A 22,711-nucleotide genomic window follows, 5' to 3' on the forward strand; every position below is an offset into this window, starting at 1 on the left:
TCCCGTCTCATGTCAACCATAGAGATTACATCTTGTCCCCTTTTGTTACCAGTTTGTGTCTCTGTGCCTTTGCACATCCTACCACCGCTGGCCTTCAAGTAGACACTTTTATACTTTGGGGTTTTTTTAAGGTCGTTAGGCTGAGAAGTAGTAGAAGCCTTTCTTTGTTGATAAAGTCCAATGATCATGGAAAATGAGGCCTATTTTACCCTAAGCCCAAGGAAATGTATAAATCTGGACTCATGTGCACCTCTCTATTTATCTTATCACTCCTGCTTTCCATTCTTGCTATTGCCTTTTTCATTCAGTACTTTATTATCTTTCATCTGCACTATTACTGTAGCCTTCTAACTACTCATCCTGTCTCCCCACACAAACATTGCCTATACAGCAGGTTATGGAGTGCCTACTCTATATTAGTTACTAGGCTAGGAAAGAGCTTTTCATACATTCAATAACATGTTGTGAACTATGAGTTATTATCTCATCTCCATTTCATAAGCAAAGAAGCTGAGGCTTGGGACTGGGTGCGGTGGCTCACGCCTGTAATCCCAGCACTTTGGGAAGCCGAGGCAGGCACACAAGGTTAGGAGGTCGAGACAATCCTGGTGAACATGGTGAAACCCTGTCTCTACTAAAAATACAAAAAAAATGAGCCGGGTGTAGTGGCAGGCGCCTGTAGTCCCAACCACTCGGGTGACTGAGGGAGGAGAATGGCGTGAACCAGGGAGGCGGAGCTTGCAGTGAGTCGAGATCGAGCCACTGCACTCCAGGCTGGGCGACAGAGCGAGACTCCATCTCAAAAAAAAAAAAAAAAAAAAAAAAAAAAAAAAAAAAAAAAAGTTGAGGCTTGGAGAGATAAAGGGACCTGCCCAAGGTTACCAAACTAGAAAGGGACGGCAGAGCTGGGATTTGGAATCCAGTTCTCCTTACTCCTGGTGCAATGGTCTTTTTGCTATTCCATGTTGCAGAAGCCCTGGGTGTGGTAGGCTGAATAATGCCCCCTACATAGATGTCCACATCTGAATCCCTGGAACCTATGAATATATGACCTTACTTGGCAAAATCTAGTTTGCAGATATGATTAAGCTAAGGATCTTGAGATGGAGAGAATATCCTGGATTTTCTGTGATATCATCCCTGTGATACCATCCCTGTGAGCCCAGTGTTGTAAGGGTCCTTACAACAGGGAGTCAGGAGATCAGAGTGGGCAGTTTTGGAGATGTGATGACAGAGGCCAGTGGTTGGAGTGATGCAAGGAAGGGATCACATGCCAAGGATTCAAGAGGCCTCTGGAAGTCAGAAAAGGCAAGGCAAGGAATCCTCTCCTAGAGCCTCCAGAAGGAATCAGCCCTGCTGACACTCTGACTTTAGCCCAGTGAAACTGATTTCAGATTTCTGACTTCGAGAACAAGAAGATAATAGATTTGTGTTGTTTTAAGCCACCAAGTTTGTGGTAATTTGTTACAGTGGCAATAGGAAAGTAATACATTGGTTTCAAGGGTTAGTATGTGGAGACAATTCAAAAACTGGGTCCTGGTTATATTGCTGCTTGGAGGTGGCTACTGCCCAAGAGGCATTTGGTTGCAATACTACAAAGGTTCCTACATAGCCAGGAAAGAGCATCATTGTTGGCCTGAGATGCCAAAATGCCAGTGGCCCGGAAGCCCAGCAGAGGGCACTCTGCAGGGAGAAAGCAATCCTTGGAAAGGCTCTGCTCCTGTCTAGCTGGATAAATAGGACACCTTTCATACTTCTGGATTGCTCCGACTTTGTTGTATTTTAGGTATGATTCATGCAAGCCAGAGGAGCTCTTCAGGGACATAGTATGGTCCCTGAAGACATTTTCATTTGTCACTCAGGACTCAGAACCTTCTTGCCCCATTTAAAAAAGGACTTATATAGTTACAACTAGTAGGCTGAAATCCTTCCTTCCCCTGCAGAATAGGAGTTGAGTAAAAAAAAACCACATACCTTTTTGGCCAATGTCCATGGCTTGTGGAATGGGGTGGGGTGAGGGGAGAAAATATATATTCAATTAATGTTTCTAGCTTTTTTCATTGAAAATCTTTCTTGAAGTCTATTCTTCAGGAAAGACACCAGTCAGGGGGTCATGCTAGGCTGAGTTTCCAACTCTCAGAAAGCGATTTCCACCTTTTTCCTAAGGAAGAACTGGTTTAGTTCACTAGGGGGTAAGATTTGTGGGTTGCAGAAGGGGTCAAGGGGGTTCTAACAATGGCTGGGAGTATTCAGAATGTGAAAAGAATATTATTATTAATATTAGTAATACCTCTTATCACAATCCTTGCAAGATCTCTAAGAGGTGATATTATCACCATTTCATAACTTGGGAAGGCTACCACAAAAAAGTTAATTGAAGCTAATTAAATTGCCCAAGTTTCTACAGCTAGCAAGTGGAAGAACTGGGATTTGAACCCAGGTCTGCCAAGCTGTATGTGTCCCACCTGTTCTCTCCAGAATGTAAGTTGCTGACCAGAGATGGAATGCAAGCTGTGTGGCATCATCCTATAGCCTTGAAAACCTGCATCCACCCTCAAGAAGGATGCCACCTCCTGCCACTCCAGGGTAGAAAGCTGACAGTCTTCATGCAACATCATTGTGAACTGAGCCAAGACAGACCCATCCTGCGCTTCTTCTCTAGAAGCTTAGCATTGTCCATCAGCTTGTCCCAGAGCACTCATGTGCTCTGGTCTTTACAGTGTCATGTCTCAGTGATCTGGCTTCTTTGAGCTGTGGCCCACTCATTCCTTTCCCTAATCTGTAGACCATCTCCTATATCCTGGATCAGTGTTTCATCTAGCACTCCCGGTAACTGCCTCCTTCACCTCAGGCAACAGAGCACCCCAGGAAAACTGTGGCTCAAAACAGTGAAAATGAGTAAGAGGAGGGTAAAAGCTGCCCATGCAAGGAATCTTTTGGAGAACAGGGAGTGGGCTCTAGTCATTAGCTTGTGGGGATTGACCTGCCTAGGTGAAATTGTGATAACCATCTGGGAACTCCTGCTCTAGGTAAGTTCCTGTTATCCCTGAAAAATACTTTTACATTCAGCTCCAGTTAGATCTGCCCAGTGCTACTTCTCCTCCCACTGGGTCTGATTGTCCCATTTGATTCAGTCCAGCTAGCATGCCCTTTAGGCCTGCATGCCAAAGGGAAATTCACATTACGAATTTAGAGTAAATGTGATTTGTGATTACAGGTGGGTTCTACTAGAACTAGAGTCATATGCTCCCCCAGCACTTTTCCCCTCTACTTTTTCCCTTTCTTCCCTGGAACTAGATTCTGCTTTTTAATCAGCACATCGAGAATCTTGGCAGCTTCTGAAAGTTGTGCTGCTTGAGGTATGGAAAATCGCTGCATTGGCTTAGGCAGTGGAGGAAAGGTGAACAATGACAGGCAGGTGGGAAAAGGACATCTCTTGTGTGTCTTTTAGAAGGTATACTCACCCCTGGAGGCAACTTGGCCTCCTCCTCCTGAAGAGTTAGGGATTCTTTTTCCAGTCCCTCAAGAGTCTACATAAGCATCAGATTGCTGGGAACAAGCAGCTGTGCTGAGCCATGGGGGAGCTCAAGGCAGTGCAACTGTGCTTCCAATTTATGTATCTCTGACTCACATAACTCATGCGAATTCTACTACAACAGCTGCTTGCTAAGCTTTGCAAAGTGCTCTCGGTTATCTGTGGATGATGGTAATTCATAGGTAATCACTAGATGCTCTAAATCAGTTGTCCTTAGCTATTGTTTTTGAACTATGGAACTATTTTAGAATCTTACGGAAGCTATGGACTTTCTAAAAAATGCACATGTTCACATGCAAACACATCGTACACACAAATTCAGGGTCCTCACAGACTCCCTACAGATCATGCATGGATCCTAAATCAATATCCCTGGAAGAGCTGATAAGATCTTCTGTTAATACAATGCATCATTTCTCATTTTCTTATTCCCAGGCAACCTACAATTAAGGAGCAGACCTTATGAACAAATGCACTTAATCTGCTTTCTTAACACAAGGAAAGTGTGACCCACGTCCACTGTTTTACACTTGTGTTTTGCTTCCATCTGACACTGAAGTCTTCAGCATGGGAGAAGGTAAGTACAGGGTGGCATGCTGCTTAGATTTATGGGTCCTCTCAAATTCAGTTTTCCTGATGGTGATGTTGTTTTGGATCAATTGAAATAAGTGCGTGAAAACATTGAAAAATTAAAGGTGCTTCTACCAAGAGTACTTTTCTGCAGTGTTTGACAATAATGATCACCTTTCACTCCCTTTTACTTTAATATAATTTTGTGTTTTTTTAGAGACAGGGTCTTGCTCTGTCACCCAGGGTGGTGTGCAGTGGCACAATCACAGCTCTCTGTGGCTTCATCCTCCTGGGTCCAAGCGATCCTCCCACCTCAGTCTCCCTAGTAGCTAGGACTATAGGCTCACACCACCACGCCCGGATTTTTTATTTTTTGTAGAAATGGGGGCCTCACTATGTTGCCCAGGTTGGTCCCGAATTCCTAACCTCAAGCAATCCTCCCACCTTGGCCTCTCAAAGTGTTGGGATTACAGATGTGAACAACCGGGCCCCTCCCCTTTTCTTTTGGAATACACGTTCTCCTGCTTTTTCATCTTCCTCTGTCATCCTCCTTCTCAGTCTCCTTTATTGACTCCTCAGGTATTTTTAACGATTTACCAATTGAATTCATTAGTTTTCTTCCAAACCAGTCTTCTTGCCTGTTTTACCTTAGCAAAGTGTGTCACACCCAACTAGTGTCTCAAGCTGGAAACCTAAGCGTCATCCTTAGATGTTTCCTCACTACCCACATCTACTTGAATCAGCATGTTGTGGCTATGAAATCTGTTGGCTTTGTTTGCTCCTGCTCATCACAGCCAACAGGTATCCCAACTGATCTCACAGCATCAAGGCTTGCATGTCTTCAGTCCATCCCCCACACTGGTTCCAAGGTGATCAAAGAGAAAATTGACCATGTCACTCCCAGGCTCAAAGAAACATGCTCAGATTATGTTTTTGTCCCCACATACATGTTTTCCTTATAGGCTGAACATGTTCACCTTTATATTCTCAGCACCTAAAGCAGTATCTGCCTATAGCAAGTCCTCAACAAAAGTGGTCAGCTGGTTGACTGGTTGAATGACTGAATGATTAAGCTATACGATCACTTCTCATTGTCTACTAGCTAGAATCAGAACTTCTTGGCTTCTTCTACAAGGCCCTTCACAAAATGGCCAGAACTCTTCCATCCTTATCTTCAGCCATTACCACTTTGCCCCATCCCATCACCTGGTCACATCATATGCTTTCCACACTTTGATGCTCTTGCCTCTGGTGGTTCCACTGCTTGAAATGCTGTTTCTGTGTGGTACCCATCCTGCGTCTTCCATCTACATGTGACTGCCTTCAGGGCCCAGCTCAACAGTCACCTGACTCTATGTGACTTTCCCTGACAATCTACTTTCCACCCCCAGCTTCCTCTGACCCCCAACATCAGAATTAATTATCACTCAGCTGGTTCTAAAGGCATTTCACTCATACATTCAATATGACATTCATCACCTGGAATACAAAGTGTTTATTTATATCTGTAACTATCTTGTAACACTGTGAGCTGCTCAAGTGCAGGGACTGGGTCTTATAGTCTTGTTCACTGTAGTATCCCCAGCATCTAGGCCAGTGTCTGAGCACTGACAAAGACAGGATGTGCCTTTATGTTGGTGTCATGTGTGTTCTTATTTATTTTTATTTAAAAATACAATAATTTTTCAGTTTGGAACAATACCAGCATGGAACACCATCTTCTTTGCTGTCACCTGGAGACAAATCACCATCATCCGTCGTCTGATTTATTGTAGAGCTTCCAAACTGGTCTTCCTGCTTCTACTGTAGGCATCCCCTGCCCACTCCCTGGTCTGTTATCAACACAGCAGCTAAGGTGAACCTACTAAAATGTACATCAGATCAAAGTTCTTTGGTGACTCCCTATGTCACATTGAGTAAATTCCGAAGCCAGTACCCAACATGACCATGTTTGATCTGTTCTCCTTACCTCAACTTATCCTGTGTATAGTGGTTAAGAGTACAGACTTTGGAGCCGTATGACCTGGATTCAAATCCTGGTTCTACCATTTACCAGCTGTGTGACCTAGGGCAAGCAACCTAACCTCTCTGTGCCTCTGTTTTCTCATCTACCAAATTAGGATAATAATATCTGTCTCATAGGGTTGTTGTAAGAAGTAAATGAATTTATACATGTGAAGTACCTAGAACAGTGTCAGGTACATTGTAGGTACTAAGTAAGATTTTCTCAAATAAACAAAAATGTCTCATTCTCCCCCTTGCCTACTCCTCTCCAGTCACACTGGCCTCCTTGCTGTTTCTGAAATACACTGTCTCAGAACAATACTCTTTTCCCAGACACTTACATGGCTTCCTCCCTGTCTTCCTGTGGTGGCACATGCCTGTAGTCCCAGCTACTTGGGAGGCTGAGGCAGGAGAATCGCTTGAACCTGGGAGGCAGAGGTTGCAGTGAGCCAAGATTGCACTACTACACTACAGTCTGGGCAACAGAGTGAGACTCTGTCTCAAAAAATAAATAAATGAATAAATAAATAAAAATAAAAATAAAAAAAGAAAATTCTAACCATATAGAAAGGAACAAAGGGAAAATAAAATAAAGTCTTCTCTACCCCTACCCTCATCTGTTTTCCTAAAGGTAATCATAGTTGTGTGATTTTTCAATTTCATTAACCAATAAGTATATTGGTTGCATTCTATGTATGTAGGAAAATGTTAGAGGCTTGAGATTCTGAGGAGCTTATACATGCAGAGCCTTCACCTTCCAGGATTTCATAGTCTTTCTGGGAGAAGAACATAAAGGAGTTTTGTAGTGTTACAGAGTTCAGAAGTAAGAGCCATCACTGTGGGGTCATAAGATCAGGAAAGGTTTCCTGCATGATGAATGACTTGTTGGGGGTTTGGGGCTTGGGCAGATTTCAGTAAGAGAGAGGAGGGTGGCCCAGGGGTCTAAGGCTCTCTCAGAAGAGGTGCCAAGGTGGGATGATGAAAGGGGCCTCTGAGGGAATGGATAGAAGTGGAGCCGGGCTTAAGTTGAGCCTTTTAGTGGGGAACAGTGACAGAAGAGAATGGAGAATAGGGGCTGGAGCAGCTAGAAGAGTACTGAAAGAGCCAGGAGGCATGTGCTAATGACTCAGGACGGTGACTGGAAGTGACACATTTTATAGATACTGCAATAGTACAATTGTTAGGACTTGGTGAGTGGATGGATATGTTGAGGTGAAGAATAGGGAAGACTGAAATATGAAACCCATGTTTTTGAGCTTGGGCAACCAGGAAAATGGTGATAACATTGTCCAAAATAGGGAAGTCTGGGGGAAAAACTGTTTGGGGGTGTGGTGTGGTGGTGGGAAGTTGGGAGATGACTCTGGCTAGATAGATAGTTCAGCCTTTCCTTGAATGCAGGGACTGCCATTGACTACCTTAGCATTACCCTCCGAAGCTAGAACTAAATACTGCATAGAATATTTGCTAAATGGATGTTACTGGTGGAGATCATTTACAGCCACCTTGGATGCCAAACCCTGGTTCTACTTTCAGATGTTAAGTTCAGAGGGTCCTCTGCATCCCCACCTCTTTTCAGCTCATACTTATGGATATCTCTAGGCATCACCTTACCTACCAATTCCTGTCAATTGCAAGTATACCTATGGAAAGTCTGACTTCCTTGCTTCGTTATTTACTTCAGGATCTCCTAGGGTGATCAACCATCCTGGTTTGTTCTGGGGTTGCCAGTTTTAGCTCCAAAGGTCAGAAGTCTCAGAAACCTCTCAGTTCCAGGAAAACTGAAGCAATATTCAGCTCTCTCACCTTCAGAATAGCTCCGCTGAACCTACCAGCTGCATAGTAATAATACCCTTCTCATGTTCTCAATCTAAATTGGTCTTATTCTACTCTTTTGCTCCAGCTTCTCTCGGAACACTGATGACTTATCCCCAGGTATAGTCTTAACTCTCTCATTTCACAGACATTTGAAAGAGTCAGCAAGATAATGCTGCATGCTAGTTTATCACTCTGCAGTGGCTGCTTCAACCCACAACTAAGCAACCTGAGATTCCTAGGAGCAGATAAACCCCATATGCAATCTGTCACTGTTTAGCTTTCATTGCCAAGATAATTTTACAAAGTTAATGAATAGCTAGGTTGGAATGGGGAAGGGGGAACAAACATAGAATGAATGAGGAGAAACTGTCATTGGTGGGCAGGCTCTGTTCTCCTTTTTGGCAGGACATTGGTTACATGGTAGGCCACTGGAGGGTACAGTTGGTATCATCATCAAAATGTTTTTATGAAGGACCTAATATCTGGTGCTCTGAGCTAGGCCACACAGCTCTGCACTTTTACTTTTAGAACATCATGGTCCAAGAGCAGGTACTGATGTGGACATGTGCAAAATGGATTCAAACTGTCAATATGGGTTAAATCACATATTATATGTTAATCATCTCTTCCACTGGTTTCTAGATATTTCTGGTTGAAATCTATCAGGCAAATATATCTTGTCCCCTTAATTATAATATTAGCTCCTTGAAGGCAGAGGACCCACCCTGATACTCCTGTCTACAGACCTTAGCTGCACAGGACAAATCTAGATGTTCAGTAAGGACTGATTAAATCAACCTGACCTAATGGGTGCAGGTACTCTAGTACCTTTCTAGTTAATTTATTCATTTGAGCCTCATTTCTTCCTCTACAAAATAAGGGTGGAAATTTCTTTTTCTTTCTTTCTTTTTTTTTTTTTAAAGGAGTCTCGCTCTGCTGCCCAGGCTGGAGTGCAGTGGTGTGATCTCGGCTCACTGCAACCTCTGCCTCCCAGGTTCAAGTGATTCTCCTGCCTCAGCCTCCCGAGTAGCTGGGATTACAGGCGTGTGCCACCATGCCTGGCTAATTTTTGTATTTTTAGTGGAGACAGAGTTTCACCATGTTGGCCGGGCGGGTCTTGAACGCCTGACCTCAGGTGATCTGCCTGCTTTAGCCTCCCAAAGTGTTGGGATGACAGGTGTGAGCCACCACACCTGGCCCCCCCTTTTTTCCTTTATTTTAGAGACAGGTTCTGCTATGTTGCCCAGGCTGGTCTCAAACTCCTGAGTTCAAGCAATCCTCCTACCTCAGCTTCCCAAAGTGCTGGGATTACAGGCATGAGCTGCTGCGCCCGGCCAGGGATTGTAATTTTATCTGCTTCATTGGGTTGTTGTGAGGGTGGAGAGACAATACATGTAAATTGCTTAGCACATACTCTAGTACCATACAGTACATCATCTGCTCACTTGTTAGCTATTAATTTAACAATATTAATTTCTGTCTCCTGCTCAACTAGGAGAGAGCCTATGGAAAAGAGTAAGTGCAGCGGCTCTCACGCAAATCGGTAGTTATTCAATTCAGTCTATAGAGGCACACTGGTCTGTTGCCTATGTATTGGGATAAGGACAACAGAAGATTTACCTTTTCACCTATCTTCTTCACTTCTCTGCCATGGCAGGGATGCTTTGATGGGTCTGTGCGTGAGCAACTGACTAGGAGCGAAGGTCCAAGTGGGACTCTGGACTGGGAGCGAGGGCTGAGACTAAAGTCGCCACATCAGGCTGCTTATTCCGTTCATTCAGCAAATATTTATAGCTAATCTAACCAGTTTCCGATATCGTTCAAGAGCTGGGGGTCCTGCAACAGCCCAGGCCCGTGCCTTTACCCCATTTCACAGAGGAGAAAAAGCGAAAAATTAGAGAAAAACCATCTCTACAACAGGTAACCGCACAGAACGCTGAAGGCTTCTAGTGCGCAGGCGCCACGCCCCGGTACGCCCCACCTCTTCCGGCGCGAGGTCACCGACTCGACGAGCCACCGGCGCCGGGACCGCGCATGCGCTGCGCTGCCTTTCCCGGGTGCTGATTCCTGAATGCTGAGCGCGAGCCCGCGGAGATGAAGTAAGGCGTCAGCTTTGTTTTGAGGAACAAGCAGCGGGCCGCTGGGGGTGGTCTACCGGGGCTGGGGTGGTAGAGCGTCTGCGGGGTCGAGGGGCGGGAGAGGCGCGGGGACTAGAACAGCTCGTCCCCTTGTTTTGCTCTTCTTCAGCTTCGGCCGGTTCGCATTTACTTGTCTGCTTTTCTGCCTCCCCTCCCCCCCGCCACCGTGAAGTCCTTTAACTAAGGTGAAGCTGATCAACGAGCTGAATGAACGAGAGGTCCAGCTTGGGGTGGCCGATAAAGTGTCCTGGCACTCCGAGTACAAGGACAGCGCTTGGATCTTCCTGGGTGAGGTGCACATCTTTCTTCCGCAGTGCTCCCAAGATTCTCCTGTTCGGTTTCTGACTATTTCAGCATTTTCACCCTTCATTCCTGCTTACATTCATTGCCCTCCTTTATATCCATCTGCTGTCTGCCCGGGAATCCGTGTTCCATCTTTTTTTTTTTTTTTTTTTTTTTTTGCTACCCCATTTTTAGTTTTCCTTCCCTGCCAAATCAATGCTCATGAGAGTTACTGTTTGCCATTTGCTGTGCTAAGGTTCAGGGACTGTTGTTATTTCTCTCTCACCCCCGACCCGTTATACAGCTGAGGAAATTGGGGTGCAGAGAAGTTAAGGGGCTTCCTTAAGGTCACAGCTAATAACCGCAACAGGCAGAACTATAGCATTCTAGAACTCATGGTCTTAGCCACAGCCCCATATTGCTACCACCGCCCTCCCCCATTCCCCTTCCCTTGCAGAGTTCACTTTGCTCCTCTAGCTCCTGCTTTCTGACCATGGCCACACTACCATTACTGTATTCACTTTATATCACAACCAGTAATTGTACAAGTTTGATGCTTCAAAGAGGTTATTGTAAAAACGTTGTGCCAAGCACTTTATATGCATCGTTTTACTTAACCCTTATAACAGTCTTGCGAGTTACATGCTAATATCCCCATCTTACAGATGAGGAAAGAAACATTTGGAAGGGAAATTATTCCCTAGGAAATGCTTAACAGTGTCTTTATAACCTTTGTCTGTGTGTAGGTGGGGTTAATCATGACATATGTAGACTAATTTTGTATCATAGCTGTAAATTTGTGGGTAATGAGCAGATGAATTCAACATGTTTGTGGAAGCAGAGGTTTGTGATGGAAACTATCTGCTTTGCCCATAGGATTTTGGGTGCCAGGAGGACTGAGTGATCAGATTACTTTTGTTAGTGGTGACACTGACTTCCACTCAAAATTAATCACTCCTTTTCCTGTATTGCTGGCACCTTACATGTACTTCTGTCATTGCATCAGACTTGATTTCTTTTTTTTTTTTTTTTTTTGAGTTGGAGTTTCACTCTTGTTGCCCAGGCTGGAGTGCAATGACGCGATCTCGGCTCACTACAACCTCTGCCTCCTGGGTTCAAGCGAGTCTCCTGCTTAAGCCTCCTAAGTAGCTGGGATTACAGGTGCCCGCTACCTCGCCCGGCTAATTTTTTTTGTAGTTTTAGTAGAGACGGGATTTCGCCATATTGGCCAGGCTGGTCTCGAATCCTGACCTCAGGTGATCCACCCGCCTTGGCCTCCCAAAGTGCTGGGATTACAGGTGTGAGCCATGGTGCCCAGCCCAGACTTGATTTCTTTAAGATCAGGGCCTGTTGCTTACTGTTTGCACCCCTAGTGCCTGGCCTAGTGCATGGTACGTAGTAAACACTTGGTAAATGTTGGTGGAACTGAAATGTGGTTTTCTTTTCTAGGAGGGCTTCCTTATGAACTGACTGAAGGGGACATCATCTGTGTGTTCTCACAGTAAGTCCCCTTTCATTTCCTGCCTCCTGAGTCGACAGAGTACTTTATTTCTGTAATGCATTTTGTGGCATCACAAAAACCACTTATTTTCACTCTAGGCTGAATGGCATCCCTGCATGGGGAGGGCTGGAGCTTCTGCTCTATTCTAGATCAGTCCCAGGACATGGTTCTAGAATGTTCTCCTGTGGGAGATCCAAGAGGTTTGTTAATTTGGGAGGCCATCTTGGGGATTCTAGTCTATTTCTGTTGTTTTTCACTGAGGCTTGTTCAGCCTGGGCCTAGACTGGAACAGACTGGAACCCTCAGGAAGGTACCATATTGGTACGCCTCCTTGGGCTCTTGCAAACTAGGGGTAACCCATGGTCACAGGGCCCTTCTGGTCCTTATCTGTGTGGCATCATACGACTGGGGCAAAGCACAGAGGAATTGGGATGAAAAACAGAAGGTTGTAGTTTGCTTTCTTTGATTCTCAATGCATGTAAGGTTAGTGAGCAAAGCCAGTCTCTACCTGGAGGCTGAGAATCACAGCCCGACGAGGAACAAGAATGAATAGGAGATCTGTATATTCTTCATTCTGCTGAGGTGTTGGCAGCGGCATTTGGTGGGAGAGGGTGTTGGTGGCTCATACTGTTAGTAGCAGCTAGTAGGAGAGGGGCTGGGCAGCTGGCCTACAACCCCAGAGGTAAACAGCACAGTTAGCCCACAGGGCCAGAGGACCTTGGCACAGGTGCAAAGGACCACTACGTTTGGGTTTTGTAGGCCTTGGGATCATAGTACTGTTTCAGAGAAGTTGGACAGCATGTACAGGTAGCAGACCATGGCAAAAGGGGCTGGCCAAGCGAACACAGCATACACTGGCAGAGGGATTGCTATGGCAGGATGATAGGGCCATCCATGGACAGAGGACCCTGGCTGAGTGGTTGGGCCACTTATGGGGCAGCAAGCCATGGGAAAGGAATTGGGCAATAACCGTGAGAAGAAGGCTGTGATAGAGAACCTGGGCAACCCACACGGGTTGAGGGCCCTGGCAGGGACAAAGATTGCTTCCTCCAACTTGTGGATGGTGCAAGGTTCACAGCAGGTGCAGCCTATAATTTCTACCCATTTGTGATACTTCTACTCAGCTTTCCATCTTGGAGCTGTTTAGTTCTACTTGCATTGAGTGATGATCAGCTAGCATGTGTGCTTGTTTGTTTATTCTAATTCTCAATTCTCTATTCTCTATTCTGGTTACACACGTTGCTCTCCATGAAGATTGCCGCTGATAACAGTGCCTTTCAAAAAACTGTTTTGTTGACTGGGCGTGGTGGCTCACGCCTGTAATCCCAGCGCTTTGGGAGGCTGAGGTGGGCGGATCACCTGAGGTCAGGAGTTTGAGACCAGCATGGCCAACATGGGGAAACCCCATCTCTATTAAAAATACAAAAATTAGCCAGGCATGGTGGTGCGTGCCTGTAATCCCAGCTACTTGGGAGGTTAAGGCAGGAGAATTGCTTGAATCCAGGAGGTGGAGGTTCCAGTGAGCCAGGATTGCACCATTGCACTCCAGCCTGGGGGACAAAGCAAGATTCCCCCATCTCAAAAAAAAAAAAAAAAAAAGAAAAGATAAAAAAAGAAAAACTACTTTGTTTCTTATTTTGAAGGTAATATATAGTCATTATAGAACATTTGGCAAAATAAAGTATAAAGAAGAAAACAGAACACACTCTTAAGGAAAACCTTAATGTTTTGGCATATCTCTTTATCATTTAAAAAAAAATGCTGGATGTTATTTCCAGTGGTTTGCTATTATGAATTATACTGCAATGTGCATTATAGTATATACATTTTTGTATGCAACCCTCATGGTCTCTTTAGTGAAAGAGGAATATGGATCAATATGTTAGCATTTTAAAGATGTTTTATAAACATTGCCAAATTGCTCTCCAAAAGGTTGTACCAATTTCCACACTCACTAGAATGCCCATTTTTCTGAATCCTGATTAACAGTGGCTATTTTAAAAAATATTTGCCAAAGGGCTTCTCATTATTACTTTGCTTTGCCTTTATTTCATCATCAGTGAGGTTGAACATCTGTTTCTAGATTTGCAGCCCATTATTCTTTTTCTTTGTAAATTGTCTATTCATACCCTTGCCAACTTTTTTCTACAAGTATTTTCCTTATTTTCTTGTTGATTTTACATGAGCCCTTCATGTTTGAAGGATATTAACTCTTTGCTCTAGCACTTTGTTGTGTATTGTATTACAGGTTGAATATCCCTTATCCAAAATGCTTGGGGCTGGGCGCAGTGGCTCATGCCTGTAATCCTAGCACATTGGGAGGCCGAGGCAGGTGGATTTCCTGAGCTCAAGAGTGAGACCCGCCTGGGCCACGTGGTGAAACCCCATCTCTACTAACATACAAAACATTAGCCAGGTGTGGTGGTGAGTGCCTGTAGTCCCAGCTACTCTGGAGGCCAAGGCAGGAGAATCACTTGAATTGGGAAGGTAGAGGTTGCAGTGAGCCAAGATAGCACCACTGCACTCCAGCCTGGGCGACAGAGTGAGATTCTGTCTCCAAAAAAAAAAAAAACAAAAAACAAAAAACAAAAACGAAAAACAAAATGCTTGGGACCAAAGGACCAGAAGTGTTTCCAATTTACATAAACGTAATGAGCTATCTTGGGGCTGGGACCCAGATCTAAACACAGAATTCATTTATGTTTCATATACAGCTTGCACACATAGACTGAGGGTAATTTTATACAATATTTTCAATAATTTTGTATGTGAAAGTTCGTGTACATTGAACCATCAGAAATTAAAGGTGTCAGATATGGAATTTTCCATTTGTGACATGTTGGTGCTCAAAATATTTCAGACTTTGGAACATTTTGAATTTTGGATTTTCAGATTAGGGATGCTCAGCCTGTAGTATGGACTTACTTTTTCTTAATTTGATATGTTATACTTATCATTATTCTTTCTTGATGCTCAAATTTTCCCTATTTGAGGGTCAACATGAGTTCCTTCAAGCCAGTGCCTGTATTCTTTTTTTTTTTTTTTTTAATTCTGGTTTTGAAATAATTTCAGGCTTAATACAGGAACATTATAAAATGATATAAAGAATATCTGTATCTCCTTCACCCAGATTCCCCAGCTGTTAGCATTTTAATTTAATTGATTGTTCTGAGACAGGGCGTTGCTCTGACACCCACGCTGGAGTGCAGTGTTAAGACTATAGCTCACTGTAGCCTTGAGCTCTTGGACAACTGTCATGTGTAATCTACAAAAAGGTAGTGTTACTTCCTCTTTTCATTTATTGTATCTGTTTTATCTAACTGCATTGGTCTATACCTCCAATTTAGTATTAAATAGTTCCTAAACTTAGTTAAATTGGCTCTAGTATTTCTCATTAAGTAGGATGCTAGATTTTGGGCTGAAGTGTGTGTATGTGATCATGTAACATCTATCAATTCCTATTTTATTTTTATGACTTTATTTTTAAATTTATAAACCTCTAACTTATCTGGAATTTATCTTTTTGTGAGGAGTAAGGTAGTCTTTTTTTTCCTAATGTTTTTTCTTTTTTTGAGACAGGGTCTCACTCTCTTGCTCAGGTTGGAGTGCAGTGGCATGATCCTAGCTCACTGCAACCTCTAACTCCTGGGCTCAAGTGATCCTCCCCATGCACCCTCCTGAATGGCTGGGACTACAGGTGTACACTATGTCTGGCTAATTTAAAACAAATTTTTTTTTTTGTAGAGACAGGGGTCTTGCTGTATTGTCCAGGCTGGTCTCAAACTCCTGGCATCAAGTGATCCTATGGCCTCGGCCTCCCAAAGTGCTGGTATTATGCACATGAGCCACCGTGCCTGGTCTTTTTTTTCTATTTAATTCTTCCTTTTTGTTTGTTTGCTTTTTTAAGAGACAAGGTCTTGTTCTGTTGCCCAGGCTGGTCTCGAACTACTGGCCTCAAACAATCCTCCTGCCTCCCAAAGTGCTGGTGTTACAGGTGTGAGCCACCATGCCTGGCCTTTTTTTTTTTTTTTCTATTTAATTCTGCCTTTTTGTTTGTTTGTTTTAGAGACAGGGTCTTGTTCTGTTGCCCCAGCTGGTCTTGAACTGCTGGCCTCAAACAGTCCTCCCACCTTGGCCTCCCAAAATGCTGAGATTACAGGCATGAGCCACCATGCCTAGCCTAATTTCTGCTTTTATCTATATTAATTCCCATCTGCTTTCATTAGGTTTGCTTTCTTCCTTTATGTTCATCCTTTGTTTTCACAATAAAAGTCTTTTAATGTTACAAATTTTCCTGAGTATGACGTTAGCCACATTTCATAAGTTTTGGTATATATCCTTCTCATTTTTGCTATTTTCTAAATAGTCTACCATTGATTTTTTTTTTTTTTTTTTTTTTGCTTCATCTTCTCTTTCATGCAGTTGTTAGGAGAGTAGCTTTCAAGTTCTAGTTAGGTAATGTGTTTTTTATTTACAATGTCATTTCCAGCTTTATAACATTATAATTGGAAACATGGTCTGTTCTGTTTTTTTTTGGTATAATGATTGAGGTTTACATTGAGACCTAATCCATAGTCAATTTTAATACATGCTTCATGGATTCTTGAAAATGTCATTTTGTAGGATTCAAAGATATCTATGTATCTAATAGTCCTACATTAATATTTGTTAGTATAATTATGTGTATTAATTCATCTGATTTTATTTTATTTCTGTCCACTTTATGCGTGATAAACTTCAAAGTGATGTGTTAAATTCTCCCATAACTTTCTCTCTTAGTTTCTCTTTGCATTTCTAATAGCTTTTTTAATTAAAATTTTTGATTTCTTAATTGACTCAAAGTTTTCCTGATGTATACCTTTGTTGTGTAGTTAGGCCTTTTTCAGTGTAAAATAATCTTAGTCTCATGTGATATTTTTATTTTGGCCTTGAATTAGTCTTTGCCTTGGATATTGCCACCCATTTTTAATTGGGTGTTCCTATACTTGTCTGACTTTTTCTTTGCAACCTTTCTATGTCATCCTGTTCTAGATGTATCTTTTGTACACACTATGTTATTTGAATTTTGTTTTATTACCTTATCTGCATGTTTTTGCCTTTTAAGTCAATAATGTCTTACTCTTTTATAAAATAAATAGATATGGCGAGATTGTTAACATTAATCTCGTGCGGGACAAGAAAACTGGGAAATCCAAAGGGTTCTGTTTCCTCTGCTATGAAGACCAGAGGAGCACAATTCTGGCCGTCGACAATTTTAATGGGATCAAGGTGAGTGTGCTTATTAAGCAGATTGGTTGGACTTTTTTCCCATGTATAGGGGTTTCGTTTTCTACCTGGTTCCCACAGACACAAGGGCAGGACTTGTCAGCTTGATGTGTTGCGGGGGCTGCAGAGATTTGGAGATGCTGGTCAAGAAGAGATTCCAGGAAATAATTCTGTTGGCTCGTGGCCCTGCAGGACTTGCTTCTTTTCCCCTTCTGTTAACAAACCATCTCCCCAGGAGCATAGGCACCAGGCCTGCCTGTCATCCAGGCCTGTTTTTCACTTTTCTTTTTTTACTGTCTACTATCATCTCTGGTGCACTGGAGGATGAAGAGACTAGCAAACATTGCTTTTCCATATTGTCCTGTGTTGGGAGTTTTGGGCTTCAACATGGCCTCATAATCTAGGACATACCCATGTATGCCTGTCACATATCTCCAGTGACCTTGCATATTGGGCTCTAGAAATTCTCTAGTTAAAATCTGATGACAGATTCTACAAAAGTAATTTCATCCTGAAATTTTCTCCCCCCAGTTCCCTCTCATTTCCACTGTCGTAAGTGAGGCACTGAGTTCTTAGAAGGAGATAGGGCAAGTCAGGCGTATTGATGCTCCATGTGGTTGCTGCACTCATTTAGGAAAAAAGCTGCAGTTGAAATGAACAGTGTCACAGAGTTGGTGTGGGGAGGCTTGAGTTGGAGAGTTTGTCACTGATTCACGAGTAAGGGATAGCTGGAGATTATAGAAGAGAGTGGAACAAGGTTCTAGGCTTGATGTTTAAGGAAGCCAGCAGTCAGAGGGTGTCACTATAAAAGGAAGGTTTTTCAAAGTGTTTCAAAATGGAGCCGCTCAGGCTTCAAGGTAAAAATAAAAATTTGCTCTTGTATTGGAACAATAAAAGCCAAACTTTAAATTTTGAATGGCTTTGCCTAGAGAGTAAGTCTGTATCTGCCTAAAAATAGAATGTTTTTATTTTAAGTGAGGTGTTAATTTTTTGGGGGGCAGGGGGAGGGGGACAGGGTCTCACTCTGTTGTCCTGGTTGGAGTGCAGTGGCGTGGCCTTGGATCACTGCAACCTCTGTCATCTGGGTTCCAGTGATTCTCCTGTCTCAGCCTCCTGAGTAGCTGGGATTATAGGTGTGCACCACCACACCCGGCAAATTTTTGCCATATTGGCCAGGCTGGTCTCGTACTCCTGACCTCAAGTGATCCACCCGTCTCGACCTCCCAAAGTGCTGGGATTACAGGTGTGAGCCACTGCGCCCGGCCAGAGGGGTTAATTTTTTGTTGTTGTTCACCTGGAGAGTTGTGATTCGTAATGCAAGAATCAGTGTGAGCTTATTGTTCCAGTATGGTGGGGCTAGAGCAAGGTGTGAGGGCTTAAGAAAAAAGCAAGTGCCTTTTTCTCGATTCCTTTCTCCCTCCAAACTGTTGGTCTGACTTTGCCTCCTAATTGCTGGTTCGAGAAAGCAGTTGTAGCATTAAGCTAGATTTCAAGAATTCCTTCTAGTTGCCAGACCTTCCTAGGGTATGTTTCACTGTAAACTTAGGTTACAGACCAAGGGTAATTCATTATGCATCTAAATCTCAGTCTTCCCTGATGCTTGTGCTTTGAGGTAGTATTTCCTAGTCTTTTTCATTTTATGGCACATACAGAACATGAAGATATTTGTATAGTGCCCTGGAGTAAAGTGATGAGGCTGCTGGTACAATTGCCCCAGGCCTCACCTGGCTGCACTGAGAGGCTGCACTATATATTTTATAATAATAAAATTATATTAACTAAATATTAATATAAATTAATATTTAGGTGTACATGCTATGACACACCAGTTGGACAGGTCTGCTTTAGTGACAGAATTTAGCAAGAAGGTAAAGGATGTAGTTCAAATCATGGTTCTCTGTAGCTTGTGTTCAAATAGTTGGCAGTTTGGTATGAGGGCCGTCTTCACTGAAGCATTGCCTGTCTTGCTTAGATCAAAGGAAGAACTATCCGAGTGGATCATGTGTCTAACTATCGGGCCCCTAAGGACTCGGAAGAAATGGATGATGTGACCAGACAGCTCCAGGAGAAGGGCTGTGGGGCTCGTACCCCCTCACCAAGTTTGTCTGAGAGCTCTGAAGATGAAAAACCAACAAAAAAGCACAAAAAAGGTAAAGCATTAAGACCTAAGAGAAGATTCTGGATGGCCTTAATGTCTGCTCTTCCTTGCATTCATTGATAGTTGATAATCAACTCAAGTGTGAAAGGGGAAGGTATGGGAAAGCATAGTTTAATTGGGAAAGTGGGGAGTATCAGTGGAAGGCTGGTGCTATGGGCAGAATTGTCTCTCTCCTCAAGTTAATATGGTGAAATCCTAACCCCCAGTGCCTCAGAATGTGACTGCATTTGGAGATAAGGTCTTTGAAGAGGTAACTCAGCATGGGAATTACCTTGTACAGCAACTTGACATATCAAGGGTGACAGACATCCAAGTTGGCTTCTTGAGGCACTCTCCTTAAAGGCCTAGACAGTGGCCCCTTCATGCTGCTGCCAAGGTTGTTCTCTTTATGCACATTCCCCACCTCCTATCGTGAATTTTTTTGTTTTTTTTTTTGAGACAGAGTCTTGCTGTGTCACCCAGACTGGAGTGCAGTGGCGCGATCTCGGCTCACTGCAAGTTCCACCTCCCGGGTTCACGCCATTCTCCTGCCTCAGCCTCCTGAGCAGCTGGGACTAGAGGCACCCGCCACCACACTTGGCTAATTTTTTTGTATTTTTTTTTTAGTAGAGACAGGGTTTCACCGTGTTAGCCAGGATGGTCTCGATCTCCTGACCTCGTGATCCACCCGTCTTGGCCTCCCAAAGTGCTGGGATTACAGGCGTGAGCCCCTGCGCCCGGCCGTAAATGTTTTTGAACTATAGTACCTGTGTTTGATGTAATGTATTCAGCAAAGAAAAGTGCTTTTTTTTTTTTAAGGGAGTTCTTTATTTTTTTACCTTTTCTTATTTACTGCTTCTTTCCTTTATCCTCCAGACAAAAAGGAAAAAAAGAAAAAAAAGAAAGAAAAAGAGAAAGACGACCGAGAGGTACAGGCAGAGCAACCATCCTCTTCATCACCCAGATGCAAGACAGTAAAGGAAAAGGATGACCCTGGCCCTAAGAAGCACAGCAGCAAGAACGCAGAGAGAGCTCAGAAGTCAGAGCCCAGGGAGGGGCAGAAGCTCCCCAAATCTAGGACTGCCTACTCTGGTGGAGCAGAGGACCTAGAGAGGGAGCTGAAGAAGGAGAAACCCAAGCACGAGCACAAGTCCTCAAGCAGGAGGGAGGCAAGAGAAGAAAAGACCAGGATTAGGGACAGAGGGCGGAGCTCAGACACACATTCTAGCTGGTACAATGGGCGTTCCGAAGGGTGTAGTCATAGAAGTAGAAGTAGGAGCCGAGATAAATCCCATAGGCATAAAAGGGCCCGGCACTCCCGGGAGCGGGAATCTTCGAATCCCAGTGACCGTAGGCGTCACTGAAGACTGTTCAGCTGCTCAGTAGATTTGGAAATAATTATGTTTTTTAAATGCAGTCAAATTCAGTTGGGTTGTTACTATTTTTGTATCTGAAACTTCTGGGGCTGGATTCTTTTAATCTCTTGAGTATTAGAGTCATTGGGAGGGCTGCAGTTTCAACAGCTAGATATCCTGGATATTCTTCGCACCATCCATTGTCCCTGGACCAGAGTATGTATCCTGAATTTTGGTTCATAAATATGGCTCTTGAACCCATAGACCTCAGTTGAAGATGGAATTTTTAGGAAAGGGAAAATACCAGATAATTCTAGAATTCTAGTCTTCGTGTTCGATGTTTACAGCCCAGCATCTTGGGACATTTCCAGTTACTAGGTTTGGACAGCTTGATGTGAACGAATGGGATAGGATTTTTAAAATCAGCCAGCTCCATGCCCAAACCCTCCTGTTTACAGAAATTTTTAATGTCTTTTCTTTTTCATTAAAACATTTTTGTTTGATATGCCTCTTTCCACATTTTTTCCTTGCAATGTATTGATTATTTATTTGTATTGAGGTGAAATTCACATAACATAAAGTTAACGATTTTAAAGGGAACAATTCAGTGGTGTTTGGTACTGAATATCCAGTGTTGTGTAACCATTGCCTCTGACTAGTTCCAAAACATTTTTTATCATCCCAAAATGAAACCCTGTACCCATTAAACAAGAACTCCGCATTTCCTCCCTCCTCCCTGTCACTAGCAACCACCAATCGATTTCCTGTTTATGAGTTTGCCTATTCTGGATCTTTCATAAAAATGGAATTATACAATTGTGGCCTTCTGTGTCTGGCTTCTTTCACTTAGTGTAGTGGTTTTTTTTTTTTTTTTTTTAATTCAAGATGGAGTCTCACTCTGTCGCCCAGACTAGAGTGCATTGGTGCAATCTCGGCTCACTACAACCTTTGCCTCCCGGGTTCAAGCCATTCTCCTGCCTCAACCTCCCAAGTAGCTGGGATTACAGGCGTGCACCACCACACCTGGCTTATTTTTGTATTTTAGTAGAGATGGGGTTTCACCATGTTGGCCAGGCTGGTCTTGAGGTCCTGACCTCAAGTGATCGCCTGCCTTGGCCTCCCAAAGTTCTGGGATTACAGGCGTGTGCCACCGCACCTGGTCTAATGTAGTGTTTTTGAGGTCCTCCACATTGTAACATGTATCAGTACTTCATTCCTTTTTATGGCTGTATCATATCCCATTGTATTGATAGAGCACATTTTGTTTATGCACTCCTCAGTGGGTGGACATGTGGGTTGTTTCTAATTTTTGGCTAGTCAGCTTCCTTTTTGTGTTCCAGACATACCAGGCTACCTTTTAGCTTTTGTCCTTTTTTCAAGTAGCCACTGTTGCTGGTATGGGAACCCTTTGTCAGCTTCATTGTCTGTCTTTCTGGTCTGCCTGGCACTTCCTTCTTATTTTGACTTTTAGCTTTCTCCTTTATCTATCAGTCTTTTAACAAGTTTGGTAGGTACTAGGTCACAGGACCTTTAATAAATACTCCCTGGTAAATTATTAAAGGTCAGATTTCTGACCCTGCAAAATGAAAGACCAGAGCTTTAATAGAACCCGGGAGGCGGAGCTTGCAGTGAGCTGAGATCCGGCCACTGCACTCCAGCCTGGGTGACAGAGCAAGACTCCGTCTCAAAAAAAAAAAAAAAAAAAATAATAATAGTGCACTAAGTTGGACTTCCCTGTGTGTTAATTTGGACCCTTGGTTAGACATGCAGGAGAGTTTGGGAGAGTTTGTGGGGGATGTCATGGGGGAGGGTCGAGGAGTCTGGGAAAGCTGTCAGACTAGGATATAGATCTAACCTCTGGAGAAGAAATAGGAAGAAAGGGTAGGTAGGAAAAGTATTGTGCAGTTCTAAGACGATTTCAGCTAGACCAAAGTGAGTTGAGCCAGAGTCACCTGTCAGGAGCCCTGCTACATCAGTCGTTGTAAGCTGTTCATGCTATTGCCTCTTGGCCTCCATCTCGGCCATCGTGGCTGCTGTGCTTATGCACCCATTATGCCAGTGCTGTGGTAGCCAGTGACAAAGGCCCATGAACTGGGTTAAGTCATTTCA

The 22,711-nt window shown here is 43.4% G+C and overlaps 1 protein-coding gene across 1 annotated transcript; it reads left to right on the forward strand.

The window, feature by feature from the left end:
• Positions 1–9,936: 9,936 nt before the first annotated feature.
• On the forward strand, positions 9,937–21,107 carry RBMX2 (RNA binding motif protein X-linked 2). Its single transcript, XM_010354807.2, has 6 exons — positions 9,937–10,023; positions 10,235–10,350; positions 11,794–11,845; positions 16,984–17,113; positions 19,083–19,260; positions 20,124–21,107. The coding sequence occupies exons 1-6, from the start codon at positions 10,019–10,021 to the stop codon at positions 20,609–20,611; spliced, it is 969 nt and encodes a 322-aa protein (XP_010353109.1). The 5' UTR covers positions 9,937–10,018; the 3' UTR covers positions 20,612–21,107.
• The last annotated feature ends 1,604 nt before the right edge of the window (positions 21,108–22,711 follow it).

The sequence above is a fragment of the Rhinopithecus roxellana genome, chromosome 7 (assembly GCF_007565055.1).
Source record: "Rhinopithecus roxellana isolate Shanxi Qingling chromosome 7, ASM756505v1, whole genome shotgun sequence".
Lineage (NCBI taxonomy): Eukaryota > Metazoa > Chordata > Mammalia > Primates > Cercopithecidae > Rhinopithecus > Rhinopithecus roxellana.